This window comes from Lycium ferocissimum, chromosome 6, assembly GCF_029784015.1.
Source record: "Lycium ferocissimum isolate CSIRO_LF1 chromosome 6, AGI_CSIRO_Lferr_CH_V1, whole genome shotgun sequence".
Lineage (NCBI taxonomy): Eukaryota > Viridiplantae > Streptophyta > Magnoliopsida > Solanales > Solanaceae > Lycium > Lycium ferocissimum.
The window spans coordinates 53,662,437-53,687,128 of NC_081347.1; the positions used below are offsets into that span (position 1 = coordinate 53,662,437).

General features: G+C 36.5%; 1 protein-coding gene and 1 long non-coding RNA gene across 3 annotated transcripts; one reads left to right on the top strand and one right to left on the bottom strand.

Moving 5' to 3' along the window:
• Positions 1-3,254: 3,254 nt before the first annotated feature.
• On the top strand, positions 3,255-6,457 carry LOC132059812 (peroxisomal nicotinamide adenine dinucleotide carrier-like). Of its 2 annotated transcripts, none has more exons than XM_059452593.1 (2): positions 3,255-3,410; positions 5,184-6,457. In XM_059452593.1, exon 2 carries the CDS (start codon positions 5,230-5,232, stop codon positions 6,271-6,273), a length of 1,044 nt encoding a protein of 347 aa, XP_059308576.1. In that variant the 5' UTR covers positions 3,255-3,410; positions 5,184-5,229; the 3' UTR covers positions 6,274-6,457. The 2 variants fall into 2 exon arrangements, with proteins under 2 accessions (XP_059308576.1, XP_059308575.1); XM_059452592.1 differs by having other exon boundaries at positions 3,301-3,747.
• On the bottom strand, positions 4,338-5,252 carry LOC132059814 (uncharacterized). Its single transcript, XR_009415745.1, has 2 exons — positions 5,114-5,252; positions 4,338-4,695 (listed from the first exon to the last, which is right to left on the bottom strand). It is a non-coding gene; the product is annotated as an uncharacterized LOC132059814 (long non-coding RNA).
• Positions 6,458-24,692: the final 18,235 nt, after the last annotated feature.

The window sequence follows — 24,692 nt, forward strand, 5'->3', positions numbered from 1 at the left end:
GTTGAAATGTTGGTGGAACATTGTAGAAGTTAGTATGTTGTTAATATAGTTTCTTGCATTTATGTGATAATATTGTAACGTGTGGTTGTTGGTATAGTTCATGAATTTAGAAGGAAAGAATGTGTTGTTGTTATTCTTGTTGAACTTGGAAGATTATATGTTGTATTGTGCGTTGGTTGGGCTGTTTTGGAGTGTTGTACGGGCTGTCCGGAGTGTCCTCGAGTCTTGTTTGAATAGTCTCGGGTTGATACTTGAATGTATGATTTGATGTTGGCTTGGTTTGTATGTAGTCGGTTTGAATATAAGCGAAACATCGTCTAATTGTCTAGAAAGAAGTTACTAACATTAGAATGCATTTTGAATCTCTTCGTAGTTTAATCGTAGTTCTTGACGTCTTAATATAGGTTGAGATACTATTGGGCAGCGTATACGTGTTGTGTTGCGAGTAAACGTTTAAGGTATGTAAAGCTTTATCCCTTCTTTCTTTTGGCATGTCCTAGACTTAAGTGATAAATGATATGAACTTTGGGGTAACTCTATTCATAGACTTTGGATGTGATCTATAATTCTTATTTACTTCTTGATGTTAGAACTCTCGAGTGATTGAGCCTCCCTTTTTAGCTTTCTGTACGTTGGACACTAGTCGATATACATCCGTTCTATTCTCAGAACTTTATGATAACTTATTGGACTCCTATAAGATGTTTCATACTTTATTGACATATGAATATGATTTCTAATGTCCTTTTGATATACTTTATGATAGCATTCGAGAGTTAGTTAAGATGCCCCGAGTAACGTTCGAATAGTATTTGATATAATTATTGTCCTGATTTTTAAATGATAACTCGTATTGATTATTCTATTGAGTCTTGGAAAATGTTTTAATTGCATATGGTTGCTCACTACTCCACTCGTGCAAGTCTCAATATGTTCTTCACTGAGTCCCGGGCCAGGACACGTTTTCGTCCACAACCGCGCTTTCGCATTAGTCACCGAGTCCCCAGAGAGGGCCGGACACGTTATATGTATATGATGATATGATGACACGATGATATGATGATACGGGGATGGCGGCAGATGGCGTATGACGATTCTATTCACCGAGTCTCTCATCAGAAGGCCGGGACACGTTATATATATGCATATATACAGGATGATTATCTAATTATATCACTAAGTCCTATAATGAGTTGGGTATGATATTGACACGCATGATTTATGTTTTAAGGCAAGCCTTGTGGTTTTACATTTATTGTACTAGTTTTACATACTCGCTTATTTCGGTATGATCCTGTTTACTATATTTAAATTTTACGTACTTGCTCAACGATATTCGCATCGACCTCCCCTTTCTTGGGGGGCCGCGTTTCGTCCGCAGTCAACGCTCGTTTTGGCGATCCGACTTAGGATATCTATTCGCTTTCTTGGAGTGCTCCCTTGTCCCAGGAGTATATTTTGGTACGGATCCTCTTGTTGTATATATGTGCTTATCCAGTGCACGGCGGGGCCCCGTAAAATCATATAATCTTGTTATTACTCTTGGGGTACGTAGACATATGTGTGGGTTCGTATATAGCTGCTGTTTAGTTGTGTATATATGACTTATGTTTTGGGACGTTCCCATTTGTAATGGCGTACTTGTCGGAACTGCGACATATGTATATATGTTTTGGGATCTTTTTTGTAGTGGCAGCCTTGTCGGCTTGCGTATATATAGTCAGCGTTCCCACATGTTATGATAGCCTTGTCGCTTAGGTACGATGTTATACATTTGGAAGTTCGTAACTCACTCGGGAGACAAAGTTGTTATGATATGTATAGATATGCGACAGTTTTGAGACGACGTCATGCCTTTCTATATATAAGTCCTTATTTATGCTAGTTGTGGGCTGATTATAGTTAACAGGTGTATACGAGTGTCCAGCTCGGGCACTAGTCGCGGCCTACGGGATTGGGTCGTGACATTTTAGTCCAGTTTTACATGACTGAAGTGCATTTAAGAGTTTGGTTTTTATCCATAAGTGACATGGTCCCCACAACCTCAGTAAAAAATGTTTGAAGTTTGGCATTGTCAAGACCATAACTCCAATGAAAGTGTCCGAAGTTAGCCCTGGCGAGCGAGGTAAAACTTCAGTAAAAATGCCCGAAGGTTGGTCTTGTCAAGTCCACTATTTTAGTTAAAAATGTTTGCAGTTAGCCTAATTTGAGCCATCATACCAAACTTCAAGCAAAAATGTCTAATATTTGCCGGCCACACTTTAAGCTAGCGTTTGGCTATAGATTCCCAAAAAATATTTGAAAAACTTGATTAGGTGAATTTTTTCATGTTTTGAAAATGTGTTTGGCCGTAGTTTTTCAAAACATATTTCACTTTTTGTTTTGGTAACCATGAAACATTACTTATACCCATAAATCCTATAAACTATTAAGAATTCCCAATCATACAAAGCATACATCTTGCTAATCCCAAATTATGCAAAACATGATATTTTAATTACGATTGCTAATAACACACTTATTGGCTACTACAATATAAAGATCCATCCGTGCAAGAAAAAAAAAAAGACAACGGTAGTAACTAGCTATTTTTTAATATAATATTCCCACATTGTACGAACAATCTTCACTTTATAAAAGAGACTGCTTTAATTGTGAAAACATGATAGATACGACTTTAATGGAGGAACATGGTAGATAGAATTAGTGAGATTTTTTATAAAATACAAAAGTTTGAGGTAGTTTTTAGAAGTTTTGAAAAGACCAAAACATAGATCTTGACCCAAAAATAGATTTGAGCCAGAATTTGGGAATTTGAAGATTTATTTTCAAAATCTATCAAAATTTTATTTGTTTTCAAAATCTATCAAAATTTTATGGCCAAACAAAAATCTTCAAAATATGCTCCCAAAATCTATGGTCAAACTGGAGCTAAGCAAATATGTCCGGAGTCAAGCAAGGGTTATCAAATTCCGTCGCATACGTCTGAAGTTGTTCCCAAGACGGATAAATTTGCAAAAAATTCTAAAAAAAAAAAAAAAAAAAAAAAAGCACAAGTTAATGGCAGCTCCAATAGCTGATATTTGTGCACTTCCCCCAATTAGAACTGCAACTGTAATTCACCGTTAGCCCAATATAAGCAAAATCCATCAATTGCAGCCCAAATCTCACTAGCTAAAACTGAAACATCAGCCCACATTCAACTTGAACTACAAAACAAAAAGAAAGCCCACATTATGCCAACTTCCAAAATCCAGACTTTTAACCTAATATCCCTTTATAAATACCTCATTTCCCTTTTCCATTCAGGATAGCCAGTTTTGCGCCTCCCAAAAGAAAAAAAACAACTGTTTGGTCTTGAAGGATTGTTGTACCCCATGTTATCTTAATTGTTGGCGTGTCAATATTGGGTAAGACATCTCTACCCAAAAATATATTCTGATTAAGTGATAAGATCATAGTTTTTGGTTTTTCTTTTACCTGATCCTGGCATACCAACAATTGAGATAACATCTAGGTTTGACAATCTTTTGATTATTTATTTTATATTTGCATACATGGGTTGTTGTTAGTCTATACTTGAACAAAAGTATTGTTGGGTAAGACATGATAGAGGGGATTGAGTATATTTTTTGGTTTTATACTTAGTTCAGGCATGCCAACTATTGAAATGGCGTCTAGGTTTGACGATACATTAAGTAGTTGATCTCCAGTATGAGCACTGTGGCAGGATCTGTCTTATCAATAGTAAGTCAAATACTTTCCTCCCCCCCCCCTCTTGCAGCCTGTCTGGATGGTTGTTAACTGTTGCCTCTTTTTTTTTTTTTTTTTAGAATTTTTTGCAAATTTATCTCTCTTGGGAACAGCTTCAGACGTATGCGACGGAATTTGATAACCCTTGTTTGACTCCAGACATATTTGCTTAGTTCCAGTTTGACCATAGATTTTGGGAGCATATTTTGAAGATCTTTGTTTGGCCATAAAATTTTGACAGATTTTGAAAATAAATCTTCAAATTCCCAAATTCTGGCTTAAATTTGTTTTTGGGTCAAGATCTATGTTTTGGTCTTTTCAAAACTTCTAATATATTTTATAAAAAATTGACCCAACTAATTCTATCTACCATGTTCCTCCATTAAAGGCGTATCTATCATGTTTTCACAATTAAAGCAGTGTTTTCACAATTAAAGCAGTCTCTTCTATAAAGCGAAGATTGTTCGTACAATGTGGGATAATTAGTTGATCTCCATTAAATGTGTGTTTGACTCGGCACGGAGTTTAAGAAAATTAGGAAGACTTGAGTATCTTATCTTTTTATTCTAAAGATGTGTGTAGTGATACCAAAATGTTCTTTGAATCTAGTGGTCGTAAATATGCCATGTGCGGTGTTGAGTGTAAGGAGCGACTAAATATAGCAAATGGCATTTTTTAAAATAGATTAAAAAGGAAAGTAAGACAGACAAATTGAAACAGCGCTAATATATCGTATTGCTATTTTGAATATAGTATTTGTTGTGATTGTTACTTAAATTTTATTGTATCGTATTAAATTCATTATTATGTCATTATGAAAAGTCCCATTTTATGTAAGGATTGATTTTGTGTGGTTGCATTGTTGCCTTATTTTTCTTTCTCATTTTGCTTTGTTTAATATTTATTTATCATATTTTATCCTTTACCCTACCTTTAATAATTCTACCCTTGTATGTTAATTTTCTCTATAATATATTGTGAGTTCAAATTGGTTGTGTAACATTTATAACTACGGAAAACGATACAATCAATCCAAATCAAAACAATATGAAATGATATGTAAGGACCATCCAAACAAGTTGTTAGTTTGGAATCTGAACCAGCAAGGGGTCATTTGGTAGGATGTATTAGAGAAAATAATACATTATCCGCTTTGTTATTATTAATCCCCTGTTTGGTAGTGTTTTTCAACCTACTTATAATTAATGGCTGTATTAATTATACACTCTATTCAGTACTGTTGTTATAGATAGCAGACCATTGCATTAGCTATACCATTACTATTCCTATTCGAATACATCCTATTCACTAACAATTCCTACTTTAGTACACCCCCTATTCAGTACTATTCTTATACAACCTACCAAGACCCCTTATGTAATATCAATGTTGTGTAGGACTTGTTACTAACTATTGTTGAGATTATATAGGAAGTTTGTGTTCTAGTATCTTTACTCTGAACAATAAAGATAGAACATGTCAAGTGCCTTGGCTAATGGGCTGGCCGGAGCTGGTGGAGGCTTAATTGCACAAATAATTACTTATCCCCTCCAAACGGTCAATACTCGGCAGCAAACTGAGAGGGTCGCGAGAAAGGGTTGCGATTCTCGTGGCAGTGCTCTGTTTCAAATCCTGCAGGTGGTTAGAAGTGAAGGGTTGTTGGGTCTTTATAGCGGCCTAAAGCCTTCACTTCTTGGAACTGCCATGTCGCAAGGTGTGTACTATTATTTTTACCAGGTTTTCAAGAACAGAGCTGAGGCTATAGCATTCGCAAATAAGAAAAGAGGCCGAGGGGACGGTTCTGTTGGGATGCTTTCTTGGCTTGTTGTGGCAGGTCTTGCTGGTTCACTAAATGTATTGCTGACAATTCCTATATGGGTTCTCGTTACTCGTATGCAAACTCATACACAAGCCGAAAAGAATGTCATGGAGGCAAAAAGGGAGACCCTATTAAAGAAAGCTTCTCAAAATGTATTGTCAGCTTCTGCCTTGGAAGCAAAACTAGCCGAGCTTGATTCAGTAAAACCTCTTCCCTACGGAACATTGCAAGCAGCACGAGAGGTTTATAATGAATCAGGAGTTAGAGGATTCTGGAAAGGAGTTATCCCATCATTAATCATGGTGTCTAATCCCTCGATTCAGTTCATGATTTATGAGAGCTTGTCAAAGCAGTTAAGGACTAAACGTACTGTAAAGAAAAATATAACTGCTTTGGAGGTTTTTGTAATTGGAGCCTTAGCTAAACTTGGAGCAACTGTTTGCACATATCCTTTGTTGGTTGTGAAGTCGAGGCTTCAAGCAAAGCAGGAGATCAGTGGAAATGTGTCATTAAGATATTCGGGTACATTTGATGCTATTATTAAGATGATTCGTTATGAAGGATTCGGAAGCTTCTATCAGGGAATGCGAACAAAGATTGTGCAGAGCGTCTTTGCAGCCTCCGTACTTTTCATGTTGAAGGAAGAGCTCGTCAAAGTCTATGCCATTTTGGCTAGCAGCAAAAGCAAGGCTAATGTATAGCTTGCAGTCATTAAGTGACTGTAAATCACTTTGCTGCATAATGGTTAATGACTGTACTGTATTCAAGTTATGTGGGTGAAATATCTAATATATTCTCTAGGAAAAAGCCACTGTTCAGATTAATATTCTCAATAAAGCACCTTGAAATGAAAAAGTAGCTCAGGTGAAGACTATTATTTGTTAAGTGGTAACTTTGGCCTTTTTGGTTATATTTTGACATAGTGCATGTGTTTGACTTAAAAATACCCTTTATCCATTCATTGGTCTAAAAATACTTCTAACTTGTATTTTTGGTTCAAGAATGCCCCTCAAATTAACACTTTATACCTTCCAATTTTAAAAAGCCATGTGGCTTATTGTGATCGGCTATATATATTATTTACTCCTAATTAATTTAAAAAGTAAAACTCATCCACTTTTAAACCCACACCCACTGACCCGACCCGTTTCTTTTAGATATGAATTTAAGTGATCCATGAGACACTTAATTGCCAAGTAAATACCTACATATTCATCAGAAGTGGCGCAAACATATACGTACGAAGGGATTATGCTGCTCTTTCCTGCCATCAACCAAAGGACGAAGATATCGCAGCATACAACTATTCCTTGTGGCCAACTTTTTAATTCGTCTGGGATAGTAATTAAATGTCGAATGAAATCAACTGGGTACTTGGCTGTTTGAATTACTTCTAAGTTTTCACCTCATCAGTCACAACCTTTGCCGCACCACCATAGGATTGATACTATACCGACTATTCAAGAATTAAGGACGAGAGCTGCAAAATGTCACAGATTGCTAACTAAGCAAAAGTAGTATTACAATTAATCCCAACAAACAACTAACCAAAAACAAACCAAATACAGTAACCAAGTAATCTGCTGCAAGGATAGCCTAGATCATATTATAAGTCAGTATCCTTATTGGAACTGTCCATCTGGAAAGGATCACATCTGGCCATCTGGGTATGATCTCTGTAAAGATGTCCACAGAGATTCTCGCATCCGATGTCTGTGGAGTTTGTAGCCTTCTCCAATTGCTTCCAATGGAATGTGGGTTTACCTTAAAAGAAGCGGGTCCGGTCAGCGGGTATGGGTTTAAAAGTGGGTTGGTTTCACTTTTCAAATTAATTAGGAGTAAATAATCTATGTAGCCAATCACAATAAGCCACATGACTCTTAAAATTGGAAGGTTTAGGGTGTTAGTTTGAGGAGTATTCTTGAGCCAAAAATATAGGTTAGGAGTATTTTAGACCAATCGGTGGATCGAGGGTATTTATGAGTCATTCCCATACATTAAAGGTATTTTTTGCCCTTTTTCCGTTATAAGAATTACATGGAGAAAAATGTCGGAAGAGAACACTGGATAGCTACTTAAAAGAATTTGGATGGAAGGTGAAGACAGAAAGGCAAGGAGCAGGGTTTGAGATCTTGTAATAAGAGCCTGTTTGGAAAGCCAGCTGGTAATTGGAATTGGTGTAATTACTACCTTAATAATTACATAGCCTAGTAATTACACAGTATTATAAATATAACGACCTGTTTGTTTGTCATAATGTAATTACAGTGTAATTACACATGTGCTGTTTGGTTGTACATGTGTAATTCCACAGTTAGTTTAATTTAAAAATAAATTTAATTATAAAAAATTTAAAATTAATATTTAAAAATATGTGCATATATAAATGATATTAAATTAGTTATTTAATAATATATTGTTTCTTGAAAATATGTTAATTAATAATCATATATTTGTAACTAATTTTGTAAAAAATAATTGATATATAATTTCAAATTAATAATATTTTAATTTTAATCGATTATAAAACTTAAAAGCATACCTTTTTTGTGAGAACATCATGGGATTGGATGTTTGACAAAAAAAATATATTTATAAATATAATGTCATAGCATTATTCAAATGTTTGACAATAATTCTATCAACTGTAAGTGAAATATAAACAACATGCAATGTGAAATAATAAGTCAATAGTACTAAAGCAAATATTTTTAAAATCGAAAATATAACCTAAATTCAAAATTCAAAGAATTTTTTTTTAACATAATACTCTTATGTCAAATTCCAACGTTACATAAGTAAGTTTCAACGTAACATAAGTAAATACTCCTATAATTCAAAAGAAAGGGAAAATATAAGTTTATAACCTCATTCACAACGAAATTCTACTTTAATAACGTCACTCATTATATGCCAAGTTTGTTAATGACTCATTTTTTCTAATGCTAAGAGATGTAGTTTCAAAAATTAGAATATTAACACAGTTATGCTAAATGAATAAAATAAAAAACTAAAAAAATACGAGCAATTACATGGAACCACAAGAAGTAAAGGTTGGGAATGAGAAGAAAGGAAGCGAAATATAAATACTATAAAAAAATTAAAAACAAATTAAAATTAAATAAAAAAAGAAATAAAAATAGAAATAAAAAAGAAATTAACAAATATCTGACATGACATAACTGAACTAGTCTATGAAATCTCTTATATGAGTCTGATCGCTAAATCAAGCACGGACAAGGCTCCGGCATACCTTAACGCATGGCGACATAAACATAAATAAAGGTAAAATCCCGAACGAGATGGGGCTCATCAAAAGTGCTAGCAATATCCTAACGAGCCGATCCGTCATCCTATAAATCAATATCTGCATCGTGAAATGCAGGCCCCTGGCAATAAAAGGGTACGTCAGTACATTTGAACTATACTGGTATATAAAGCAACCGAATGAAATAAACATGACACATGAAATAATAGAAGAGCTAAAACTGAAACTGAAACTGAAACCATAAGTTAAACATGAGTATCATCTGACATGAGTATATATAACATCAGTAAAATATTTTTAGTGGGAGAGCCTTAGTATAACCGACATGTAACCACCACGTGAGCACGTGGCGTCCGATCTCTGGCCGATCAGCTAAGCCATTTTGTACCTTGCCTGGGTACAAGACATGAACATGATATGAATGGATTCAATAACCTGCATTGGGTAAACATGAAGGAATCGTCCTAACTGGACGGAGCGATCCTTATCCTATGCCGGCATACGTAGTTTCAGGCTGTCTGAGCCTTTTTGGTAATCTATGCAACTCCCAAAACATGAACATGGATAAAAGTGGCTTAGAAGCCCATAAATTACATAGACATGGTTGTAAACATGATTCACGAGTGTAATATAACATGAATATAGATATATAGTATAACTTGTATGAAAACATGGAAGACATGTAGATTTTCATGAAAATAAGCATACTAGTTCATATCTTGCATTTAAGAACCCATGAAATGCAAAGCATGAGTGTTCATGGATTACAGACGGATTCCCAATAACCAAAAATGGAATATTAAGAATATAATCCAAACTAGTAACACAAACATGGGATAGCATGGTACATGTACTTAGGATTATCGTGAACATGGCTAGAAACCCTAGTTTTTGTGAAATTTTGTATAATCATGGAAGAACGTGACGTGGGGAAGAACAATGATGTTCCCACGTAGATAAAAAACCTACATACCTTAATAGCTCCACAACTTGTAGAAAAGGTCTGAACTTGACAAGAAATCCAAAAGCTTTAATCTTGAATCCTTGAGATGGGTTTTCTTGAAAACCCTAGGTTTAGGGACAATGAATTTCTACTTAGCATTCATGGATATATGTTAGAATTCACTTGAAAGGCTTGGAATACGCTTACTTTGGTGTATTAGAATAATGGGAGGAGAGAAACTTCGTCTTTAGGGCTTGAAACGATGAAAAATAGAATAAAGACTGAAAACGCGTATTTATACTGTTCCCTACATCGGAAATTGTACGGGCACAATATACGGCCCATACATTTATGTACGGTCCGTATAAACTGACTGTATTTCGAGTGGCAAATTCCAGTAGCTGAGATTTTTCCATGCTTCGATACGGACCAAAAGTACGGTTCATATTTATACGATTTAGGTACGACCCGTATAACTTACACGATTGCAGGTACGGCCCGTATAATTTTATTCTGTCCGTATAACTGGGTGTAGAACTGTTAATTCGCTGAACTGAAACGAATTTAATTCTAAGACTCCCCCGTCTAGTTTTATAAGTCCTGAATCATGAACCTAGCTTAATTTGAAGGTACGAGGTGTTACAACAACTTCTCCTCTAACAATGGTGTATTCTCACTTTTTCCTCTTGAAAGTATACTCAGTACCACTTATTCCTTCATCCACAAGAGGATATTATCATATATTGATGTGTATAATGATAATATATCACTTAGAGATCATGTGATTTTGATGGTGTATATTTGTAAGATTAGTCAGTGACAAGTAACTGTGGGTTGCTTATTGTATTTACTTTTACTATGGACTACTTTGTGTTACTTTATTTTCTATTTACTGCATCTTAATCACAAGTGATAAATGGAGATCTAGTGAATGAATGACTATAAGTTCTGGTTTAGTTTATACCGGCCAAAATCGTTTTTAATCAATCAGTATTAGTAGTAACAATTAGCATGAATTGATAAGTAAACTATATGTTTCGGAATAGTTTCTAAATATTTGCATGTCTACGATATTAAGATTGGTTTGGTAGTCATTCTCGAACACAGTGGTTTATCTGACGAGTAAATTGAATAACAAATGTTCTGATGCTACTCAGTAAAATCATGGCCTAACCTGCCTTTATAATGTTGGCCCTTGCCCTTTAAAAGAACAAAAAGAATTAAAATGCATAGGAGATTGGTTTTTCTCAACGTCGATTACTTTGCCCTATGCATAAGAGATTTTGCTTTTTGTTGTAGTTGAGATCCTTTTGTATATATGTTTCCCTTTGATTTTCGTAGTTATCACTTGATCCATATGGTTGCTTAGTTTTTAGTCCAAAGTATATTTCGATCCATATGGTTGCTTAGTTCTTAGTCCAAAGTATTGTAGAACTATTTGTTGTCAGTAGGAACACAACAATCATATATTTCAGAGATATTCCCTTTAGATTATTTCTACACCTATCTTCACATTAATTTCTTCTCTTCTCTATCACCTTTTTAAATCTTGTTTTGTAGTTCCATCTATCACCAAAACTACATAAATAAAGAAATCACAGTTGCTTCCTACAATACGTGTTTCAGGGAACTTGCATCTTGTGAAGTGATGTAAGTGACCCTCAATAGTTGCTGGAATAATGAAGCGATACTGCTGTTACAAATTCACAGTGAAAGAACTTCATTACTTATGCAGAATTGAAAGATTAGTTAATGCAAGTGACATATAGATAATCAAGTAGTAATAGAGAATAATGGTCCGATTCCACCTAGCATCGACTATTGACAAAACTGGATCCTAATATTTTGAAGTGTTGAAAGAGCTTAATCGATGCTAGTTCTTGTATCAAGTGTCATATAAGTGTAGCTCGAACATAATTTCATGATAGATAATAGACATTGCCTCTTTGTTTTTGTTTGTTCATCCCCTGGCTGTACTAAATTAGCATCTACTATCCTGTAAAGTCCACTTGAGAAAGAATCACTAACCCAACGTCATATAATGAAGGCTCTTGTAAATGTTTTATTACTTGGCCTTATTTTTGTAAATGCTTCCATCATCAAGATGCCAAAATTATAAATATTGCAGCTCGTGGGTACTGTTCAACCTTGTCCATACTATGCAATCATTGTTGAAAATGATCAGAGAAGCTTTCTAGTCATCACGAAATATGCTAAAACTATTAATTTATATCTAGGGGAAAAAGTGTTTTGGGAATTGCAAGGATATGAGAAGCTCTAGAAAGTTCTAATACATGGAGCAATGTATCCAATGGTTGCACAGTTCTAAAAATACGACAAAAGTCTAGCGAAGAAACCGATGGACGTCTGTATGTTATAGAGCATTACCGAAAAAGCCGATTGGCTAACGTATGCTGGAAAATTTCATCTCAAAAGAGAAAAATCGACGGACTCCTCGGATAAAACCGAGACAATCCATCGATTAGGTAAACTAAAACATGGTTTTTATTGAAATCTGCTATAAAAATAACTAATAACCAATGGGTGCCCTCAAATTTTTAAAAATAAAATAAACTATTTCAACTAAAACTAATCAGGGTCCAAAGATTCTTTTAAATATAAATTTAATCTAGTACTATAGTAATTTATTTACCATAATATTTTAATTTTCAATATAATTGTGGGAGTCCATCGATTTTCTGAATATCTGTATGACAAACCAACGGACTCTGTCAGTTTTTTGGGTATTTTTAAAGTAAAACTCCCTTGGTTGTCCGTTGGTTTTTTGGTAAAAAACTATCAGCGGTGGCTTGTTTCGTAGCAGCACTGCCTGCCAAATAAAACATTTATACACATTAGCTAGTTTTCAGCACTAACGCTGCCAATAAACAAACTCAACAAACATACATCAAATACACCTAATACTACTGCATAAAACAGTCAATTTCCAAACAACACTATTAGCAATATCCAACCCTTCCTCTTTTACCATCGACCAAACATAACATTTTAAAAGTCCAAAAAAGTTAAACAATATGTCAAGTGAACCATTACATATCTTAGTCAAGTACCAAATATCAATACAAATTTCGGCAGAATATTCCTTGTAATAGGAACATCCGAATAATCATTGTAATCAACCAAGCGACAATCAAACCAATACAAAATATCTACAACCGCCAATAATAACAAGAAAATGACTCGAAGCCCAAAAAATCCAAGTGTCAAAATCTGTCTCCCACATACTTGTCAAGGAGCATCTAATATAAATCTTAATACAAGAGTCTAACAACACAATCCGATATTAAAAAAAAAAAAAAAAAAAAAAAAAAGAAAAAAAAAAGAAAAGAAAGAAAAAATGGATAGAGTAAATGTAATGTACCATCACAATCAGAATGCGACTGGCTTAACTGAACTGATTAACAGTACTAAAATATGAGGCAAATAGTGACTAAATATATGAATTTTAGGCCGAATATCTATTGAGATGCTTCATCATAAAGTAAGCCTTGGATATTAATTTCTTCCAAGGTTTTTGAGACACACTTCAATCGAATAGGAGACTGCACATGTAACTTGGATATCCATTCCCGAATTGTATTTGAGAGATAAGACGATTCTAGTACGTCTAGGCCTCTCTTGTTCTCTCTCTAGCCTCAAGCTGTGGGAGAGATACATACAAGCTCTACATCATGGCTCTTTTCTTACTTCTAAACAATCTACTCAACCTTTAACCAAAACAAATTTTAAAACCTGTTGAAGTCATACATGGGGAACCAACGATTAAATTCACAATGGAGGTAATAGGGAAATCTACAATCGAAGAAGGCCTTAATCAAGACCTTGTATTGAAGTTTTCGTTCGAGAATCGGGGATGCAAGATTTGCGCAAGTTGATCCCAAAATAGCTTGGAACTCAAGGTCGTAGTTTGATAGGTTGGCTAGCTCGACGACACATATTAATCAAGTTTGATCAGTACGAGGATTACATTGTAGCTGCTACTAATTCTGATAACCACCTGCTGGTTAATGGTGAAAAGCATCAGTATAGATTATTCCCATGGACGATTGGTTTTAACCAGAAGGCATAAAGCTCAAGAGCTTTTGTATGGATTTCTCTACCTAATATTACCCCATTAATCTTTTTGCTAAACGTTCTTTACTGTCTATAGCGTCAGCACCCGGTAGACCTATAGCTATTGATAAAGCTACAGAAGAAAAAACTAGACCAAGCACAACTAGAGTTAAAGTTGAGCTTGATTTGCTTGTCAAACGTCCAAAATGAGTTAGGGTCCATTATGTCGATCTGAAAATTGGAGAAATTTTGGAGCATTACCATGAGCTTGTTTATGATAAATTTCCTTTGTTTTGTTCATATTGTAAACATTAAGGTCATGAGGAAAGGAGTTGTCAATTGTTTTTGGAAAAGAAGGATGTTCATGATATGGAAGATACCGTAAATGAAGGTCCTACAACTGAGAAAAATCAAGGTGATTCGAGAAATGTTTTGAATGAAAAAATAGAGGCAATTGGTAATTCTACTAGTCCTAATGCTGATACATTGGTGACTGGGTGTCATGACCCAACCAGAGGGCCATGACGGGCACCCGGAGCTAACCTACCGAGCACCACATACACGCATCTCTTAGTGATACCTGAGTGGGCCATAATACTAGTAGATATTATAAGCTATACGGGACACAAGCCCAAAACATAATATACATACATCATCAACCTAATCCCAAGTACATATGCCGGCAAGGCTATTCGTAGTAGTGATACAACAAAATATAAACCGAGATGACCATAAGACATCTAACTGTGCATATTTGTCTACGAGCCTCTACTGGAGTGCATAACATAATAAGGACTGGACATGATCCCGCCATACCCATCTATACACCAAAAAGATCATACCAACTGGACTGCAACTCTGGAACAAGTGGAGTGCTCCTGTACAACCGCTGAGATGGTAGCCTAAGATTCTGAACCATCTCCCTGTCTACTTGCGGGCACGAACGCAGCTTCCACAAACAAAAGGACGTTAGTAAGAATAATGTACTGAGTATGTAAGGCATGAATAATAACATAATGAAAATATGGAGATAACATAAGATAAGAGAGATCAACCTGTACCTCTATATGCCTCTTAAGGCGGATGTCATGCATGCTTGCCTTTTTTTAAAAAACATTTCATATATATCGTACCCGGCCATATAGGCTCGATGTTATCATCATATCATCATCATAACATACCGTCCTTTTCAGGACTCGGTGTTTAACGTACTCGGCCTTTTCAGGACTCGGTGTTTAATGTACTCGGCCCTTACGGGACTCGGTGTGAAACATACCCGGCCCTTTCGGGACTCGGTGTGAAATACCCAACTGATCAGTGGTTATGACTCTATTGGAGTGGCGTAAGGTCTGTAAACCTCCGATTATCATTATGGAGCTATTATCATGGACATATCTCACCTTAAAGGAACAATAATCATAAGATGAGATCAACATCACTAATAAGATCAATAACCATAATATGAGATCAATAACCAATAATCATGAGATAAGGATCAACAATATCATAAAAACATCGAGAACATATGCTTCTAATATTTCTAAGAGAGGAATCATTATGGACATACTTTGTGTAAGCTCGAAGCAATGGAATCATGCCTCAGGAAAAAAAGGGACAGCCTTAACATACCTTGCTGCTTACTTAGCCACTCAAAGTCTACCTTCTGAGCCTGCAAATCTACATCCAAGATGATTCATACAACAATCAGGCCATAGGAACACTTTCACACTCAAATTTAGCTAGTTAATAAGTTAATGGAATTCAAATAGCATTTCCCCGATATTATCTACTCCAACCAATTCCAAAACAGCTCCCAAACATCAATAACAACATCAACAATAACATAATCAAGATACTACATGAAAAACATATACAAATCCGTCTAAGACTTCCTTCGAAAATTAGCCCATAAGCCAACAACATCAACATATCAAACTACGACCTTTATACTATGTTTTCTTTCACTTTGAACCATTAAAATCCTCCAACAACAATTATGTTTTCTTTCACTTTGAACCATTAAAATCCTCCAACAACAATTCAATATCAAAGTCAAGATGAAGAACATACCTTATACTTAAAGAAATTTAGCCAAACCAACTTTCTTCAAGACCAAACTCCCCACAACATCAAGTAGAAGCAAGAACAATCACTTTTCATGAACTAATTAGTGTAATCTTATTGAATTCTTGATCTAAGGGACTATAAATGTTTAGGGGATGTTTATGAAGGTTTCTAGAGCTCAAGGGAGTGTAGAATGATGATAAAATAAGTGTAATGGGGGTATTTATACCCCTTGAAGGTCGGTTCCACCGCCTTCCAAATGGGCCCGCGGAGAACCCTTCTGGCAGCCTATCTTGAAACACCCATAACTTTCTACTCTGATGTCGTATCGACAAACAGTTTGTTGCATTGGAAACCAGACTCAATGAAATTCAATTTACATAGTTTATTCATTCCATAACTCCTCATAATCTAGGAGATACACCTCCCTTAATTTGGACCAGAATTTCCTATCCAAAATTCTGCCAAGTTTTCCAAAATTCCGACAAACTTAATTTCTTTGATTCGCTTGATCCCGAAACCTTTAGACACTTTGTTAGCACTTGCTAAAAGTATTCCTCAAATTTATAAGGGTTCCATGACCTTTATGAGCTTACGTTAGTTTACTTACGATGCAAACGACGCGAAAATTTTAGAGGTGTAACACTGGGAAGGATGTACAAGATGTTAATTCCAAGCAGGTTGTATGTACGGGACTTCACGATCAACTGGAGGTCCAAAACAATGCAGCTAAAGCCATTGTGTCACATGTCGAAGTTGGGCGGCAACCAACTATTGGAGACAGAGGTGCGACAGGTGATGGTGCATACGAGTTGGTGGTCTAATTTGGTGCAAATCCTTATGCAGCTTCTATGAATCAAGTGCGTAACGAGGACAAGAAGGTAGAGTCTAAAAATGATGGTGGTTGGACTTTGGTTACTGATAGGAAGCTTGTTGGTATTAGGTTTGTATCTCCAATTAAAAGAACTTCTCCAAACCAACTGGATGTATCTCTGTTAGTAGGATTAGAGGAATTCAGTAGCTTGAACGGGAATTCAATATAATGAATTCAAGTAGTAAGCTCAAGTCGATGGAAAAGATAGAAATGCAGGAAGAAGAATAGAAATTGCGCATTAAGAATCAAGTAATGTGAATGAATGATTACAATCAGCTATGTACAACTACTTATAGCAAGAAACTGAAAATTGGAAGTCTAACCACTTGTAACTAACTTTAATCAACTTTCCCACCTTTAGCTACTTTCAACTAACTTTCAACTAAGGCAACTAACTACTAATTTCCAGCTCTAATTTCGTGTATCAGTACTCCCTCCATTGAAAGATCCTTGACCTCAAGGATTAATATTAGGAAATCTTGTCTGCAAGACAATAACATATTCCCAAGTTGTAGTATCAGTTGGACAATCCTTCCATTTAACCAAGGCTTGTACAACGGCCTTGTTACCCTTCTTAATCATCATCCTTTGTAAAATGACCCTTTTTAACCATCATCCTTTGTAAAATGGACTCAGGATCTAGGCAGTAAGGGCTAGAAATATCAATGATAGGAGGGTCGGCAACTTGAGTAGGAACCTCATGACACTTCTTTAATAAGGACACATGGACAGTGGGGCGAATCTTGGCAGAATCAGGAAATAAGAAAGTATAAGCAACATCTCTAACTCTCTTGATGATCTGAAATGGTCCATAGTACTTTGTAGCCAATTTGTTGAAGGGGTGATGAGTGGCAGTGGCTTGCGTATAAGGCTGAACTTTAAAATAAACCTAATCACCAACATCAAAGACTCTATCACTTCTGTGGCTACCAGCTTGTTGTTTCATTCTCAGTTTTGCTATGAGCATCTGATGTCTTAATAACTGCAACTTCAATTCTCTATTGACTAATGTATTATCCATCTCAATAGAATTAGACTCACCAGGTAGATAAGGTAGGTGCAATAGAGGTGGTCTTCCATAGAATGTTTCATAAGGTGTCATGTCAATAGAAGAGTGATAGAATGTTTTATACTAATACTCAGCAATAGGAAGACATGAAAACTATCTAGTAGTATCATCAACAAAAAGCACTTAAATAGGTCTCTAAGAACCTGTCCAATACCTCAGTTTGTCCATCAGATTGAGGATAAGATACTGAGCACATGTTCAATTGTACTCTTTGTATTGAAAATAATTCTAGCCAAAATGTGCTAAAAAATACTGCATCTCTATCACTGACTATAGAATCAGGTAGACCATGTAATCTAATAATAAAATCCATGAATTTCTAAGCTACCGACTGAGCTGTGTAAGGTTGTTTGAGAGGAATAAAATGACCATATTTTCTGAGTCATTCCACTACAACCAATATGACTTCATAACTATGGGATTGGGCAACCCATCAATGAAGTCCATACTGATTTAAGACCTTATCACTTGAGGGATTATGAGTGGTTGTAAGAGACTAGGATATGCAGCCAAATCAGTTTTACTCTTCTGGCAAACAAAACACTTTTGGACAAAATCTTTGGCATTATTTCTCAAGCCTTTCCAATAAAACAATGTCATTACCCTTTTTAAGGTAGCATCCGCCCCAGAATGACCCCCAATAGTAGTAGAATGCCATAGTGTCAAAATAGTATGTTTCAAATGATCAACCTTACCAATCACTAACTTACCCTTTCTTCTTAACTGATTGTTATCCAAGTGAACTAAGACTCTGCAGAAGGACAAACTACAATTTTTCAATCAGATCTCTTAACTCCCTATCTGAGGCCCAATTAAGCTTCAATGGCCTGAAGTAAATCAGAACTAGTATTAGTAATGACCAATGTAAGTAACTCTGAACCTGTGACCCTTGACAGTGCATCAACAGCCTTGTTCTCAGACCCATTTTTATACTCAATGGTATAATCAAATGGAATCAACTTGGTCAACCACATCAATTGAGAGTTGGTGTGTAATTTTGTTCAATGAAGAACTTCAGAGCCTTCCGATCAGTTTTGATGATAAATTTCTGACCAACTAAGTATTGTGACCATTTAGTGACAGCATGAACCATGGCCAACAATTCTGTATTATATACAGACAAAGCAGCATGTACTTGATAGAGTTTTGGTTCAGAAAGCAATATGATGGCCCTTTTGCATCAGCACATAACAATGAAAGTCTTGTTAGCATCAGGAAGTGCTAATACAAGATGATTAACCATAACACTTTTTAACTTGGTAAAAGCAGTATTTGCAGACGAAGACCATTTGAAATTATCCCTCTTCAATAGATCTCATAAAGGTTTGTCAATATACCAAAACCTTAAACAAATCTCCTATAATATCCTGCCAACCCAAGAAATCCCCTCAGTTATTTAATAATAGTAGGAGTTGGCCAATTCTGCACTGCTAAAAGCTTTTGAGGGTCTGGAGATACTCCTTTCTTTGTAATAAATTGCCCCAATTATTCAATTCCTTGAACTCCAAAGAAAAATTTGCTTTCTTTAGCCAAAAGCTGATGTTTCCTCATCTCCACAAATACAGAGTTGAGTTGCTCCACATGCTCTTGCATTGACTTGCTATAGATCAAGATATCATCAAAGAAAACAAAAATATATTTTTTGAGAAATTCCTGAAATACAGCATTCATCAACCCTTGAAATGTTCTTTGGTGCATTTGACAAGCACAATGGCATCACTAAATGCTCAAATTGCCTAGAATGAGTCCTGAATGCAGTTTTTAGTATGTCATCCTTAGCCATTCTCAATTGATGATAACCAGCTCTAAGGTCAACCTTAGAATTTTTTTTGTCACGACCCAATATCTTATTTGTGATGTGAGGGCTCCCAACCTAACCATTAGGAGAAACCCCAAATCTATACAAGTCAAGATAACATAAAGTAAATGCAGAAATAAAATCAAAACAACCCAAGGTACTTAAGTCTTAATAATACATAGATAGAAAATATGTCTAAGTCTGAAACACTCCCCAAAACCTAGAAGTCACAAATACATGAGCAACTAATTCGAATACAAGTCTGGGAATACTTCACAAAGCTGTCTGAAATGAAGAAAGGCAATAGGTAAATAAGAGAGTGAAGTCCGACGCTGTGGGACCCTCATCAGCTCACCCTGGACTCCAAAAGTGCGCTCCAAGGAACTACGAACCTTGATCTACTCTGGTATCCGAATCCGAACATGCACACAGAAGGTACAACAAATATAGAGTGTGTATGGGAAGAACGTGTACCCAGCAGCATCGTTGGCCGACCCTAAACTATAGTAAAAGACGAGGGTTGGTACTTTCGATACTCCTCTTCTTGCTTTATTAGTTCAAAGTCCACAATATATAAGTATTCCATAAACAAAGAAGGTGCGTACACTCAATTAGTTCATATGGTCCCTGTTTTTCCAAGTATAGCCGTAAGGATTCAGTCTTTTCCTTAGTTAAGAGAAGTTTAGTTTAAAGATCCATTCTTTATATTAGTCATGACACATACAAGCATAAAGATCCCATCTTTCTATCCTTTAAGCACACATGGCATGGAAACAAGTCAAACAAGGATAAATGGTATGCAAGGTAAAGGAATGCTAAGTGAATAGTATGCAATGCAACAACCATATACACCGGTATACACACGCTCCTGTAGTAGGTTTCACGTGACCCATGAGGTCCATATACCTACCCAGAATACCAAATTTTCCAGATCACATTGGGTCCTAGCCGTTTGGCTATAATGTCATCATCACTCCATCCATGTACCATATCCAATATCCAATCTCCCAGGCCCCTGTCTTGTATATTCATCAATGAAATGCCAATAATATCATGAAAGTATGAATAGATATGCATGCAATTTCTTAATAAAAAATCAATGTCAAGTATATATGTCCTTTTTATAGTTTAGATGAGATGTGGAGTGATGAATGCAGAGCAAGTCAATAATCACAAGTATGCGATCAATTGTGGCCCTTATAGCCTAAATAAACAGCAAACATACCAACTTAAATGGATTTATCCGTTATTCCGCATGGCTCGAAGGCTAAACACATAACCTCCATCATAAATCATATGTGGTTCATGTTTTAGTTACCCATACAGATACGTCGGTATCTGCACAAGTGCTCGTCACCTCACGAGTACGGGACCCCCAATTCCCTATTACGCCCTTATTTAGATTAACCAACACACAGCACTATAAAAAGTGTCTAGTAAGTCTCAACTTGCCTAAATCTGAAGCTGAAGAGTCACTTCGCGGCCTTCCCTTCCTCGGAGCTTTCGAACTGTAACGACCTATTTGGTCATTACAAACTCCTTTTCCCTTTTTCTAAAAATACCCCTCGTGCAGGTCCACACCAATAGTTGTTTAAGGGTGACCTATAGACGATTTTTGAAAGAACCTATCTGAATTAAGGATTTTTGGGAACAGTTGTGGCGGGCCGCTTCAGCGAGCCCGCATCAGCGAGCTTATGCCTGCTTGGGCGAGTCTTCAGTTGAGTTAATGAACCCGCGCCTGCGCCATTCCTTTCCGCCGAAGCAGTATAGCATAGGTGGGTCTAGTTACGTGAGCGGTTCAGTGAATCGGTCTAGGATTTATTCCCCATCTGTGTCATTTCTACCAAACCAAAGTTCTAAAGTATTTCTTGAGGAGAATTCCAGGGATATCTATGTGTGACCCTAGAGGAGGTAAATTCTGAACCCTAATTTGTTTTCCCTTGTTAGTTCTTTGTCATCCTCTTAGTTTATCCATGCTAGGAGTTAGGTTTTGAGAAAAAGCTTTGTGACTACTAAAACTCTAGGTGGGAAAAGGATGTCATTAACTAATTTTATAGTTGTTAATGATTATAAGTTATGGTTTAGCTTGGAGAAAACATTTTCTAACTTTAATCTCTAATCTTAAATTGGTTTCCTCAAATGGGTTAAGTGTATAGTTTTCTTGAAATTGGGGGTTCTGGTAATTAAAGAAATTGATAGCTTGTTTGGGGATAGATAGGTATGAAATTTAGGTTATTTACCAATGGAGGACCTAGTAGACTAGTTTAAAGGGAAAAGTTTCGATTTTACTCTTGTGGGTCTGCGGTCAACCTCTATAGTCTTCATAGGACCTTTCTAAAAGTTGTAGTATTTGATTATCTTTAATGCGTTACTTATGTGATCTACTACTATAATTAGACCCTTTGTGTCTCGGCGTTTCCCAAAGAAGGAAAGTGAAGTTCGAGTAGAAGTTCGTGGCACCTGTTCGACTTCGAGGTAGGTTACGGCTTACTTGAGTTAGACTACAGTTAGGATTTCATATGTAATTAGTAGATGTTGATGGAGAAAGCATGCATAGGTCTTCGGACATAGTGTTGGGATGGATACTCTTAGGTTGGTATTGTCTTTGTGTGTGGCTTGCCGCCATCTTGTGATATTGTCTTGTCGTTGTGTTTGCGATGTGGGATTATCACCTCATGTTGAAATGTTGTTCTCGTCACCCCACTTACTATGGCTAGAGGTTGTGTTGATCTTGAAGTTGCTTGTCGAGAATGCTTTTAGTGTAGCATGTCAATCCCTTATCCTTTATCGTTCATGGTATGACCACCCGTATTTTGATCTTCTATGTGCTACTATGGTTTATGAGAGAGACTAATGTGATGCTGACAGGCTTGAGTGTTAGAAGTTCCATCTAGGCTTACGAATTAAGCAGTGATTTACATTGTATATGTACTCAAAGTCAATTTGTGTGTTGAATCCTTGGTTATATTGGATTGGTTATGGTTATCAAACTTTCATGATTTCCATTGTTGATTGTGACATTCATGCGTGCATTTCATTCCGCATTCCTTATGGTTACTTGATATGGTTCTAATGGGAACAATGGCAAAAGTGATATGGTTCTGATGATGAAAGATTTATGGCAACAATGATAAAGAAATGTGGAAAATTGATGAAAATATTATGTGAATCAGTGATCTAAGGTTGTTACCAGAGCGGAAGGCATGTATGCTCATGATCTGAGGGTTCATTCCGGAGTGAGTGGTATATGGATGCCATGGGTCCCTCGGGTCATGATTGTCGAGACGTCGATATTCCGTCCGGAGCATGTGTGTACAGGTTGAGACATTGGCGATTGCATTGCATCCCATTCATATGCATGACATTTCATATCATTATGGCTTTTTCCTTATCTTATTAACTCCTTGGTTGCGTGTTAAGTGATCGTTGGTTGCGTGGTAAGAATCTTGGTGAGGTGAATATGTGTGTGTGTGTATATATATATATGGAAGATTAGAACTTGACTTGAGGTTATTATCTAAGCGTTGGGAGAGCATTATTTGCTAAGTGTCGTGAACTGTTGTGTTAATTTGTGTACTTCCACGTTTGATTTCCTATCATACTTATCTATTAATTTTCGCTTGTCATATATGTCTTCCTAATCGTTTCTGGCTTATGATGCTTGCCAGTACGTGTGTTATACTGATACTACTCTTGCTATACCCTTCTTGGGGTGTAGAGTTTGTTACTAGTTGATATCCGAGATTCCGTTAGCTTTCGAGGATCTCACCGAGTTCATTTCAAGCTTTCTGTTAATTCTCATTCCAACTGCAGTTTAACTTAGTTTGAGGTTGTATTTCATTTCAGGTACTAACTTTAGAATGTTCTTGCAGGATTCTAGACCCGGTTTTGGGAGTGGTGTAATTTATAAAAGTATTGCCTCTTTTAGTCTTTCCTTTAATTTTTTTCTATCAAATTGACGATCTTTTGGTTTCTCTTTAAATCTTGTAATTTGAGCTATTGGTTTAAAAAAGGATTCGCCCACTCGGGGGGTTAGTGTGGGTGCCCACATGACCCGTGACTTTGGTCGTGACAAGTTGGTATCAAAGCATTAGGTTACCGGTCTCACGAGTACAAGAGCAATATCTAGTAGAGTCTCGTGGAATCGTACGTAGACATCCGTACCCCTCCGCGAGAGGCTATAGGGCATTTACGAAACTTTCATTCTTTCACTCCTATCGTGCCACTTCGTTCAAATTGGTATCTGGTTGTATCCAATTGGTATCTAGTCGATTCCAATTGGTATCTGGTTGTAGTGTGTTCATGGAGTGTTGTGTGTACTTGGTTCGTGTATGAAGAAGGATTAGACAAGTCTCAGATGTCGAGTAAAGTTCCTAGATTTAGCAGATTTTCCATTCGGGTTCCAATTATCTCGCTTAGGTGAGTAGGGGTCCGCGTCTGCAGTGCCGCATCGTGAAAGATGGGTTGCAGATGCGAAACTGAGATTTCATGCCAGTGATCACATCTGCGTGACCTAGTCCACAGATGCGAGGCTGCCTCTGCCGAATTTTGTTAGCAGAAGCGGACACGAGTCAATTCACCCCTGTCCGCATATGCGAAGTGCTTCACGCCGAAGTGCATCCGCCTCAACGGAGATCTTTTCCGCGTCAGCAAAACCCCTAAGCAGAAACCAGTGAGGTTCTATCTCAGATTCAAAACTTGTTCAACAATTCATTCAACCAATAATTCCTGTATAAATCAAGCCCGACAAGGGCATAATCCTATCATTCACGATAAGAAAATATCCACATATCCTAAGAATCCAAACAAAAACCCAAATAGCAAAACAAACATCCAAAGTGTTCAAATATCTAAGAACCAGAAAACCATAAAAAGGTCTAAAATAAAAGCCCAACAAGGGCCAAACCAATGTGCTGAAGAGGCTCACTCCTGCTTGCTCGAGCTCGAAGCCTCATCCTCCTGTCTTTGTTGTCACCATCACCATCAGTCAGAAAGGAGTACTGCTCATCGTCATCCCTGTCCCTGATCAG